The sequence below is a fragment of the Nelumbo lutea genome, chromosome 8, assembly GCF_056320005.1.
Source record: "Nelumbo lutea isolate HS-2025 chromosome 8, American lotus-T2T, whole genome shotgun sequence".
In the NCBI taxonomy this organism is placed as follows: Eukaryota; Viridiplantae; Streptophyta; class Magnoliopsida; order Proteales; family Nelumbonaceae; genus Nelumbo; species Nelumbo lutea.
In genome coordinates this window covers 11,968,253-11,981,048 of record NC_142691.1, presented here as the reverse complement: position 1 = coordinate 11,981,048, position 12,796 = coordinate 11,968,253, and the positions used below count along the sequence as shown (strand labels likewise).

The following is a 12,796-nucleotide window of genomic DNA, read 5'->3' as shown; positions in this document are numbered from 1 at the left end:
TCTTCATTTTACCTAAAATCCCAAAGTCCTTGAAAATCAAACTTCAAATCTGCCTCTATGTTTTCAACTGTGATATTTGAAACCAAAAAGCGCACCATCCACCACAGTATCTCATTCAAACTTTTTTGAACTTGTTCTCATTATTGAAAAATTTCCGTCAATGTTGTACACAAGAAGTAAGTCTTCCATTCCATTGTATTTTGTAAGTTTGAATTCATAAATATTTGTTTTTAGCTTTGTTCTAGGTTACTTGAGATCTATAAACCATGGGAAACTTGCATTCCCGATTTCATTCAAACTGAGAATAAAAGAGGAAGAGAGGTGAAGGTTTTAGGGAAATTAGTACATAAAACCCAATAGCAACACCTCAAATCAATTATGGGTAAAGTTATAAGCATTTTCATTTGATTTTAGGAGTTTCAATCAACTATTTTCAATGGTGTTTCGTTAGAAATTGAGCTTGAATAACTCTGTATTAGACTGCTATAACAACTTAAAGAGAGGGATGCCTAACACCTTCCCTCTCCCAATCCTTATGGATTTAGAATCTCTTGATTTGGTGCCACTCTCATGGAGAATGGAGTCACTATCAAAAGTGAGAATCAATTTTTTATATCCAAGAATGATGGTCCATTTCTTCTAAAAAAAAAGGGTGGTGATTTAATTACTTTGAGTTGACCATGAGCTTTTCAGAGCTCACACCTGGTGTAGTTTTTTTTAATGGTTTTGAATGTTTTAATGGGTGTGAACATTGGAATGAGGTTCATTTCATGGCTAGGGGATTAGGAGTCACTACCCATCATATTTGAAAGGGGATTAGGAGTTGCCACTACCCAAAATGTTTGGTCCTTAGGTTGGGCTTGAGCCAATAAAAAATGGGCTTTTAGTATTTTATTTTATTTTTTCAAATTGGGCTTGGGCCTAACCCTTTAAAAACCCAGGCTTGCCATTATTTTTCAGTTTAGCTTTTTTCCACATCAAACATCTTAATCGTTTAACTAGAGAAAGGATACCAAAAGGGTAGAAATATGACCCTGCTAATCCATGGTCATCAAGATCTAGAAGACAAATTATTCATATATATTGAATGCATTTGCCTCCCGAAGTTTCAATTATATTGGTCAGACAAATTATTCATATAAATTGAATTGGTCAGACTATGCCACGTCAGCCTTCCAAAATTTGCATGCACAATTAGTATGCAACCTGTGACTAAACACCGGGTTTTATAAGAATTAGACATGGAAGTCAACTGGGTGATGGTTAGAACGATTCGACCGTCAGTGTCAACAATAGGTTAAAAACATTGGAATGCAGATTAGTTAACCACTTGCAAATAGGTTCATGGTCATCCATTTGAAGCCCTAGCCTTCATATTTTATCCCAAAAATATTGTATTTGTTTTTTCGATTACTTTACCATTCTTCATCCATTCCTACTATCATAAGTCACAATAGTCCTCTTTATGTTGTTAAGACTTAAGAGTAAAAGCTAGATTATGCTCATAGACTTCATGAGGCAAATTTAATTGGACTTGAACTCGGCTCAATTAACAAACAGGTCCATATATTAAACTCAAAATCAACTCAAAACTTGATCTAGAGAGCCAAATCATATTTTCTACAAGTTGAACTCGAACAACCCATAGAAAGCTTAATTCATTACCACCTCTACGTATCTCTAATCAAGCTCACATTCAGTTCCATAAATAACTACGTGATTTTTTACTACTATTACCAATTCATTGGGCTCAACTTGAAAATAGTACAAATACAAATGTGTAAAATGTAAAACTGAGCCTTTGGTTACAAAATTCTCCTAATGCCTTTCCACACCCACTCTTCTTCCTTTTATACCCCTATACTCATGTCATGTTTTTTCAGAAGGCCCATGTCATGTTCAAAGCCAACGAATTAATTTATATAATATCTTAACATATACATTTTTTAAAGGTAACGAATAAAGATGTCTTTCGTTAGCATGTAGCACACGTGTATCTGGTCCCAACCTATCCATATAGGCTCTTTGTTGAACCAGATTTCATTTTTTAGGTAGAACAAATGTAGCCTTCAATCAGATTAGTCTCCACCCTAAGCTAGCAACAACGGCAGCCCAACCTGGGCCCACCCAAAAACAACTGAAAAAGAAAAATCCCAAATTTAGGCAACTTGTCAACATTGGAAGAATGGAAGTTGATGCCTCTACTGAAGGTTTCACACTGAGAACTATCCTTTCTCTCTTATTTTCTTGCTTTTGGGCCAAAGTTCTTTTAGCTCGGCTAACTTCGGATTTAAAAAAAAAATGGTTAAATTGACAGTAAAACTACAGGTCCACTTCTGGGCTCCTTCAGCCCCAAACTCAGAATTCTCAAACAACTCATTGTAATGGCCTAAAAGGCCTGGCCTAGGCCAGCCTTGTAAGTACTTATTTTGTCAGTCCCTGGCATTCGAGCTGTCCAAAACATGACTGGAACTGTGTACCAAAAAGCACAAATCTGGTATCTGGAGAAACTTTTTGATAGGGCTGCAAACGGATCAAATCGAATCCACGAAATCCGAATTTGATTTATTTATATTTAAATTCCAATAAAAATGCATGCATGGGTTTGAATTGAATTTGGATTATAATAGAATATTGAATAGTATAAATAAATTAGACTAAAGATTATTAAATTATTATATTTTATTAATAAAATTAATTAAAAATGATTTTAATATTATATTTTATGAACAAAATAAATTAAAACTAATCAAATCGGATAGAGTAAATCAATATTTGGTCTAATTACAAACAAATCGAATCCGGATCTCCCTTAATTGAATCAAATTCAAATTGAAATTCGGATAAATCAGATACCATTTGGAGCCTTACTTTTTCATGACTTAGATGGATGCTAGGCGCAGGCCAGAGAAGACGGTCCTCTGAAGCGACCCACCAGAATAAGTCATATACACCCAATGTGATGTAACTGGGCCAGACAACTAGGGGTGAAAAAAATGAACCGACCAAAACTGAACCAAAAATCGGTTAACAGAACCGATTAATATACATATAGTTATATATATTTTATATATTATAAATTAATAAATATATATTTATAATATATGATATATTATTTATTATTTAAAATATAATATTTTATATATTTATAATTTTTTTTATTTTTTATTTATATATATTATAAAAATAAAAAAATAAAAAAAAATCAATAAATCGAACTGATAATTAACTGAACCGATCAACTAGTTAATCAATTGGCTTCAGTTCAATTTCGATTACCTGATAATATCGGTTTGGTTAAAAAAAAAGCCCTACGGTTCGGACCCCCTGCATGCCACCTTTTTTTTTGCAGGAAAGACTTCTGGTATTTTGGGCCAGACTCTGAACATATAATTCTAGCTTGGCCAGGCGGGGACCAACTGGTAGACCCGATACGTGGATGATAGACCATCAGTGGATCTACCAAACTGGGGAACTCGTCGGGTTACTTCGTTTTAAAGCCAGTAACCGTCGAGAGTGCGGTTGCCATTCTACATTCCTACCATCCCGCCCAGCCCGATAATTTCTCATCCACTTTATCGAGCTGGTCTAACCAGGTTCGGTGTGAGGTGCGCTCTCTGAGGAGCAAATCCCGATTCCAGGCGTTAGGAATTCAGAATTTGTATTCGTGGATCACAGATGTGTGCCCTGCAGTAGAAAATCTCTCACGTGAGCAATGGTGTTGAATAGGTATGGTCTTTAGTCGTGGTCAACAAATTGGTGATTTCGCCGATGTTTGGTATCATAACAATACACATGTCCTCGTGCCTTTAATAGCCTACATATAAGGGCATTATAGCATTTCATAGGCATTTCTGGTAGCTTTGAAAGGAGTCCAGATCTCCTAACAACGACGACTATACCCACATTTACCCACTTAAGATCGCAGCCACACATGTGTTTTTACATGGAGATTCCAAACTTATTAATTTTATAATTTACTGTGGTCAAATTCAGAATTTAATGACCACAATGATCCTATGCCGACACGAGGTTGGTCCGTGCAAATGACGTTACGAAATTGTTTCTCTCGAACAAAGAGAACACAGAGAGAGATCCAAGTGACTAAACTGCACCAACGTAAGACAAATCACATGGAACGTGGCAAACGTTCATGTGTGGGCCCAAGAATTTTATGGCTAAGATTTGATCATTACGCAATCAATCAGCAATTCGGCCTCAATACGTCTAATATTCCAATGTAGAGAGACACCTACGGGCGGTTATGATTTTTTGAGTACCTACGTTGTTCGCAAGTTTATTATTGTTGTGTGGGGCCACAACCAAATAGTATCTCAACGTAATCAAACAATTTTGATATGCAACAAATTCAGTAAAATACGTGCTCAAAAGATTCCAATATGATGAATTACATTCCTCACGTAGGGGCCCACTTAATTTTTATCTTTTAAATTTCCATTTACAAATTCAGTAAAATACGTACTTAAAAGATTCCAATCTGATGAATTACATTTCTCGCGTAAGGGCCCCACTTAATTTTTATCTTTTAAATTTCCATTTAACACATCAGAAAAAGAGAAGAAAGGCTATTGATTCATTGATTGATATACTGAAAGAGTGGTCTTAGTGAAAGATGGAGAGCCATTTTGGTCTCATAAGTCAACGGCTGATGACCAAAAGGATGAGAAAAACCGAAAAATCAAATTGATCGAAATCGAATAAAAAAATTGGTTTGGTGTTTTAAAAAAATTGAACGTATTGTTTTGATTTCAGTTAATTAATATATAAAATTGACAGTTAATTGAATCGATCAATATGTATATATTTTTATATATTATATATATTTATGTATATTATATATATTATAAATTAATAAATATACATTATATATAAATATATATTTATAATATATGATATATTATTTATTATTTAAAATATAATATTATATATTTATATTTTTTATTATATATATTATAAAAAATTAACAAACCAAACTAATCAATCGGTTATTAAGTGAACCGTGGGCACCCATAGTGATGACGCTCTGATTTTGCGTATGATGCTACTGGTTTTTGCGTCATGCTTTATTACGTATAGAGATGAGAGGACAAAAAGGGAAAAATGACACGTATTCGCTGCCAATATTCCATGGTGGATTGGGTTAATTCGTTAAAAAGCGAGGGCAATGATTTTAACTAACCGCAAAGCGACAGCCTCCATGAGGCCAGGGTAGGGTCGGCCCGGTCGGCCGGTCGGGCCACCTTTTGCCTTCCACGCTTCCACACTGAGAGGATATGTTTGTAATTTTCAGTCATGAATAATGCCTAATTGCCATCTTCAGACCGGGAAAAACCGGTCACGCACCGGTAAAACAGGCGAGGTTTCCTGTGTTTGACCATGGGTGAAGAAAAGAACTCTTCCCTTCTCTCTCGCTCCCTCTGTCTCTCACACCAAGGAAAAAAAGAGTTTTGCTGCACGGATCTTCGTTTCCAAACCCTAAAAAGTCTGACAATCTCTGTACATTCATGCACCCAATCGATCTTCCTCTGCTATCATCGTCACTGTTGCAGGATTCTGTTGGCGTTAGCTAGGTTTTTGAAGTCGAATTCATTCATCCAAAGAGGAGTCGGGTCAGTTCTCTGTCTCTCCACTCCTATCCCCAGTCTTCAATCAATTCCAGTTGTATTAGCTAAGCTCAACGAATTATATATTTGGGTCCATTCTTTAACACTCGAATTCGATATATATTCTTCCATTTTGTTGAATTTCTGCTTTCTAGAGTGAATACATTATCGAATATCTTCCTTTGATTAATGATTTTGGTTGTTTTGATTTCTAAAGATAGGATACTGATTAAAATGTTTTCTTTCTTTTCCAATTTTCCTTCTCTTTATTGGGTTTCTGACTGGAATTGCGCGAAGAAGCCGGAAAACCCCTGAGATATGGCGAATCGGGTGAAGGAAGACGAGAAGAATGAGCGGATCATTCGTGGTCTCCTGAAACTTCCTGAAAATCGGAGGTGTATCAATTGTAACAGTCTGGTATCCTCTTGCATCTCTGGTGGCTCATTTTTGTTTGTACATTTAGCTTTGTCCTCGTTGAGTGGTCGTTTGATTCTCTTTCTCTTAATTCGGATTCGGAGGGTGGCCGCCACCTTTTTTATCAATTGCATTTCACTGTGACGCCAGAAAAGGGAAATTGATCAATGATTGTAAACAATCGTATCAACAATGTAATGTAGCTTTTGCTCTCAATTGTTTTTTAGTTTAAGTATAATTATTTATTCAGAAGAATAGGAAAATTAAAATAAAAACTACGTTGGTGCTTCTAAGAATGGAGAAAATTCGGTGAATAATATTAATAGCATTCATGTGTCAACTGTAAAACACTGTTCAGTATCATATCCTGAATTGAGTTTCTTCTATGAGCTGATATTAAGTGACCTCTCTCGTACTTGAGGGGTTTTGTAGGTGTTCACTTGATTATGTTATGTTTATTATTTTTATTCTGTTCATTTATATTCTTAGTGTTTACTATTTTTTTTTTCAGCTAGTATTACTACCATTTTCTAATTCTGTTCGTTATTTGAGGGAATGGGTTACAATTACATCCTTTATTGTTGGTGTTAAGATGTTTAACTCACAAAGGTCCTTATTGCTTTTGATTGACAGTGTCCACTAATGCGATAAAATCGGGAAAGGCTTCAGGAGAGGTTTTATAGACAGTTGTTTTAGGTTCTTATAACTGTTATTTGTGTGGATTTCGAGAGATTTCAATTCCATAGCTAATCCCATGGTAAAATTGGGGTTTTCCCCACTAGTGGATTGGGAATAGAATGTATAGTGAGTCCTCATTGCGTCTGTATTACCTATTCAGCTATGTTGCATGTACAGTTTTGTAAAAGGCCATTACCCAATATATATATATATATTTTCTTGAGGAAAAAGGTAAAGTATTGTATTACTTGAAAAAAAAAAAACAATCCAAATCTGCACAAGGAGCTGTGCAGTGTCCAATCGGATCTGTAATCTTTTAATCTGTATATTCTGTGCATAGATACAAAAAAGCTCCGGAATAAAAAAAGGGGCTATAAGGCCTATTCCTGAACAATCTGTGTTCCTACCCATGGATACAACCTACCCCAAAATCCTTTCAGTAAATTCTCTTCTGTAATAAACATGTTTTCAAATAGTCTTTTGTTCCTTTTTTTTTTGATAAATAAAGTAATTCGTTATATCAATATAAAAAGCAAGAAACTGATACAAGTAATCTTGGAGAGGCACGGGCTGCATACTCTCCAAAGCAACAACAAACTACAATTGTGCCCAAAACAAATGATCCCTAGCTACCCCTTGCTTGGTTAGACAGTCAACCATAGCATTGGCTGATCTCCTAACCCATTGTACTCTTACAATCAGACCATTGTTAACCACTTGAACCTCTTGGTTTCGTTCTTAAAACACCATATTGCAGACTCTGGACTTTGTGGCCAACCCACAACCACCTTGGAATTTCCTTCAATTAACAACTGTACCACACCTAGCTGAATAGCAAACACCTTGAATTGCAGCTAACAACTCTGCCCTAGTGGAATCTCCAAATCCTAGGGGAATTTAAAGATTCCTATCTGTTGGTTGATTTAGTAACCTTGGGGAATAACAAGGATGGATAGGAGCAAGTTGGTCAAGAAGAGAGATTTTGGAAACTGATAATTCATACTCATTTCAGCCTGAACCCAATTGAATTATTGCTTTGTCTTTTACTCTATTTTTTTTTGATCAGAAAAAATGAGAATTTCATTCAATTAAGAGAATTAATATAGAGTTGCAGCAGATAAAACACAGATATTTCAACAGAAAATTTTACAATAAAGCCCAAAAAAGCTGTTGCCTTTGAACTCCCTGTTTAGCTAGAGAATCAGCCATTCCATTTGCAGCTCTCCTGACCCATGTAAACGAGGCATTAAGTGCCCTTGCTATGGTTACTATCTCCCTTAACTGATGTCTGTAGTACCAAGGAGCATTACTGCTTGAATTGGTCCAAGATGTCACTATTTTTGAGTCCCCTTCTATCTCCAAGTTCTTAAAATCAGCTTGCTTGGCAATCTTTAGCCCTTGAAGTAGAGCTAACAGTTCAGCTTTTAAAGAGTCACCTTCCCCTAAAGGTCCTGAGTACATAGCCAACACTTTGTTTGAGGAGTCTCTGATCACACCACCAATACCTGCCATACCCGGATTTCCTATTAGAGCTCCCATCAAAGTTATTGGGGCCTGGCGGCTTTCACTCCATCACTTTGTCTTTTACTCTATGCTACCCATATATATATATATATATTATCAATCTATGCTACCCAGATATCGCAAGGATAAATTATTGGATACGAAATTGACACTAAAAATTGAAGTATCCAACACGATATGGCACCCTTGTACTGGTATCTGGGCATCAAGGCTTTTAGTGACTAGGTTATTGTGAATAAATCCTAGTTGTTTCTAGGTCAAAGTAGAGAAGAAGAAAGAAGAAAGAAAAGAAGAAAGAAAAGAGAAAGAAGAAGGAGAGGAGAAGAGTGTTCGACCAGGCTAGAAGAGAGGATGTACAAAAGTACCTCTCCTAGCCGACCCACTTAACTTTTATTCATGAAAAACTTGAGTTACAAGAAAGACAATTTTGTCCCTCATAGAAGATGGGACACATAACTTAAACTCAGATACAATAGACATTTCACTTTCAATAAGATACACCAGAATGACCAAAATACCCCTGATTCGAGCATTCTAACACTCCCCCTCAAGCTGGAGAGTATATATCATATAGTCCCAACTTGTTACAAATGTAATCTATTCTTCCCCGAGACAATCCTTTTGTGAAGATATCTGCCCACTGATTTCCTGAGCTCACATGAGATGTAGTTATTACCCCACTTATCACTTTCTCTCTCACAAAGTGACAATCCACCTCAATATGTTTAGTTCTTTCATGGAAGACAGGATTGGATGAGATGTGAACAACAGCTTGGTTATCATAGTATAGTTTCATGGATTTGTCAATTGAGAAACCCATCTCCTGTAGTAGGTTCTTCAGCCATACTAGTTCACATGTGGTATGGGCCGTAGCCCTGTACTCTGCTTCCGCACTACTTCTTGCCACCATTGTTTGCTTCTTGCTCTTCCAAGTTACAAGATTGCCACCCAAGAAGGTACAATACCCTATGGTTGACCTCCTGCCTGATATAGAGCCAGCCCAATCAGCATCTGTGTACCCTACTATCTCAAGAGGTCCTCCTTTTTGGTATAACAAACCACGACCTGGAGCACCATTTAGGTACCTAACAATTCTTAGAACAGCTTCCTAGTGAGGAACCCGGGGATGTTGCATTAACTGACTCACCACACTCACAGCAAATGATATATCTGGTTGGGTAATGGTCAGGTAGTTCAACTTTCCCACCAACCTTCTGTACCTTCCAGGATCATCAAACTCTTCACCTGCATCCACACTTAACTTGGCATTGAGTTCCATAGGAGTCTCTGCTGGTTTAGCACCTAACAACCCTGTTTCTTCAAGTAGATCAAGAACATATTTCCTCTGACATAGGTTGATCCCCTGTTTTGACCTCGCAACTTCTATTCCTAAGAAATACTTTAGCTTCCCCAGATCTTTCGTATTGAAGTGGTCCTGTAAGAATTTTTTCAGTCTGTCAATTCCATTGTTGTCACTTCCAGTTATGACAATATCATCCACATACACGACTAGCAAGATGTTTCCATCTTCCGAGTTATAACTAAACACGGAATGATCAACCTGACACTGTTTCATCCCAAAGGCCTTCACCACTTCACTGAACCTGCCGAACCATGCACGAGGAGATTGTTTCAGTCCATAGATTGCCTTTTTGAGCCTGCACACCTTACTAACCTCCCCCTAAGAAACAAATCCTGGTGGTTGCTTCATATACACCTCCTCAACAAGATCACCATGTAGGAAGGCATTTTTGATGTCAAGTTGTAGGAGAGGCCAATCATACATAGTAGCCAATGAGATCAACACCCGAATTGAACCAATTTTAGCCACAGGAGAGAATGTCTCCATATAGTCCACACCATATAACTGAGAATAGCCATTGGCCACTAATCGTGCCTTCAATCGTTCCACACTGCCATCAGGAAGATGTTTCACTGTATAGACCCTTTTACACCCAACAGTGTGCTTACCAGGAGGAAGGGTGGTGAGTTCCCACGTATGATTATGTTGTAGAGCAGAGAGTTCTTCTTCCATGGCTTGCCGTCACCCTGGAGAGACAAGGGCTTCCTGTACAGTCTTGGGAATGGGAACCGATGCGAGTAATGATATAAACTTGCAATTGGAAGCAGAAAGGTGAGCAGTGGAAACATAGTCTGAAATAGGATGAGAAGTACAAGTACATTTACCTTTCCGCAAAGCAATAGGGAGATGAAGATCTGAGGGAGAAGGGGCAGTAGCAGGATCTGTCGACGGGTGCTGAAGTGGAGGAAGAGCCGAAGCACTTCTGCGAGTATACACTTGAGTAATTGGCGGCCTCTCTGTAGTAACCGGCATAAGATATGCATCTGCAGTAGGAGTGGGAACTACGGGAAGGGGGTCCACAACTGGAACAGGAAGAGGAACCACAGAGGGAGAAGAAGAGACCCCGGCATTGGAGAAAAAGGGAACTGATTCAAAGAAGGTGACATCAGGGCACACAAACGATTTATGAAACTTAGGGTTATAACACTTGTACTCTTTCTGAGTCCTTGAGTAGCCAAGAAAAATACACTTTGTAGCTCGTGCATCTAGCTTGTCTACTCCAGGCCCCAAGTGCTGAACAAAACAAACACAACCAAAGACTCTTGGGGTGAGAGGAAAGGGAGACAAAGTGGGGAACAACACGGAGAAAGGGGATTGACTTCCAAGGATTGACATGGGCATCCAATTTATCAAAAAACAGGATGTAAGAACAGCATCACTCCAAAAATGCTTTGGGACATGCATATTGATCATCAAGGACCGAGCAGTTTCAAGAAGATGTCTATTTTTCCGTTCAGCTACACCGTTTTGTTGTGGGGTGTAGGCACAAGAAGTTTGATGAATTATTCCATGATGTTCTAGGTATTGCTGAAATGATGAGGAGATGTATTCTTTGGCATTATCGGAGCGAAGTATTTTTATATGAACACCAAACTGAGTGCGTATTTCAGCATGAAATTTCTGAAAAATAGAGAACAATTCACTACGGTCTTTCATAAGATAGATCCATGTCATTATTGAAAAGTCATAAGCAAAAATTACAAAATACTTAAACCCATTGTATGGCATCACTTTAACTGGACCCCATACATCAGAATGAACTATAACAAAAGGACTTGAGACACGACTATCAGTTCTTGGACTAAATGAGACTCGATGATGTTTTCCCAACTGACATGACTCACAATCTAATGATGAAAGATGACTCAAGGAAGGAACTAGCAGCTTCAAAGCCTTGAGAGAGGGATGACCAAGTCTACAGTGCCATTAGAGAGAAGTAATACAAACCACCGGCTTCATGCCCTCCACCAATCTTCGTCCCTGTCTTGAGATCCTGAAACACACAAGAAGAAGGATAGAAGGTTATAGAACAATTAAGGGACTTGGTTAATCTACTAACAGACTTAAGGTTAAAAGGGAACTTAGGAACATATAAAACAGATGCTAAAGACAATGAGGAGAGATCAACATCACCAACACCACAAATAGGAGATGTAGAACCATTAGCAAGTGTAACTGTCTGAGATGTGGAGGTGCGAGAAAGGGAAGAAAATACACAAGGAGTCCCAGACATATGGTCCGAGGCGCTAGAATCAATGATCCAGGGTGAAGCTTTGGAAGCTAAACAAGTCATACCTGAATGGGCAAGTGTAGCTGTGTTCTGTTGAGTTGTTTGAAGGAACTGCTCATATATTGCCCGTGGTACATTCACCATTTCTTGCCCGGAAACACAAGTGGGTGTGGAGGGGGTTGGTGCAGTTTGCTGGCTTTCAGTAATTGTGCTACTACTCTTAGATGTAATATGGTTAGCCTAAGTGTTGGGTGGACCACGCAAATCATAGCAGAAATTAACTGTGTGCCCCTCTAAGCCACAATGTGTACATTTTCTCTAAGCATTACCCCTTCCTTTTCCACGGCCTCCCCCTGACTCACGGCCTCCAGTCCGGCCACTGGTCCGGTTAAACATGTGCCCACCACGGTTGCTTGGAGGGCCACTGCTACTACCACCACTTCTACTTCCACGACCACTCCCTTTAGTCACTACCAAACCAGATCTATCAGAGAAGGAAGAATGTTCCACTGGCTCAATGGATGTCCTCTTAAGACGGGCAAAAACTTCTTCAAGTGAGGGGAGAGCTGATCCCCCCAATATCTGTGCTCTGACAGGCTCATACTCAGCCTTCAAGCCCACAAGAAACCTAGTCACATCAAGCTGTTCACGTTGTTGTTGTTGGATCTGAACATCTGATATGAGAGGGTGATACACATTTAGCTCATTGCGGATGTTTCTCAAACTTGTATAATACTCTTCTAAGCTTTGACTTCCTTGCTTCAAATTGAAGTACTCTTGGTATAACTGATATACCCTAGTTGTATTGGCTTGTCCAGAGTACAACTTTTTAGCATGATCCCAAATCTCTTTGGCTGTATCTAGGAACATGAAGTCAACACTAATCTTTGGTTCCATGCTGTTCCAAAGCCATGTCATTATCTGTGCATCATCTTGTTCTCAATCACTGAACCCAGGAGAATC

General features: G+C 38.2%; 1 protein-coding gene across 11 annotated transcripts in view; it reads left to right on the top strand.

Annotated features, from left to right (window-relative positions):
• Positions 1–5,397: 5,397 nt before the first annotated feature.
• Positions 5,398–12,796, top strand: part of LOC148842743 (uncharacterized) — a 34,822-nt gene continuing 27,423 nt past the window's right edge. For 3 of the 11 annotated variants that reach the window (XM_088956421.1, XM_088956423.1, XM_088956418.1), the window contains exons 1-2: positions 5,398–5,630; positions 5,922–6,041. In XM_088956421.1, the coding sequence (XP_088812547.1) occupies positions 5,943–6,041 (99 nt within the window). In that variant the 5' untranslated portion in view covers positions 5,398–5,630; positions 5,922–5,942. Of the gene's footprint in view, positions 5,631–5,921; positions 6,042–6,142; positions 6,233–12,796 lie in introns of all 11 variants that reach the window. The other 8 variants (XM_088956422.1, XM_088956419.1, XM_088956425.1 and 5 more) reach the window with 6 other exon arrangements.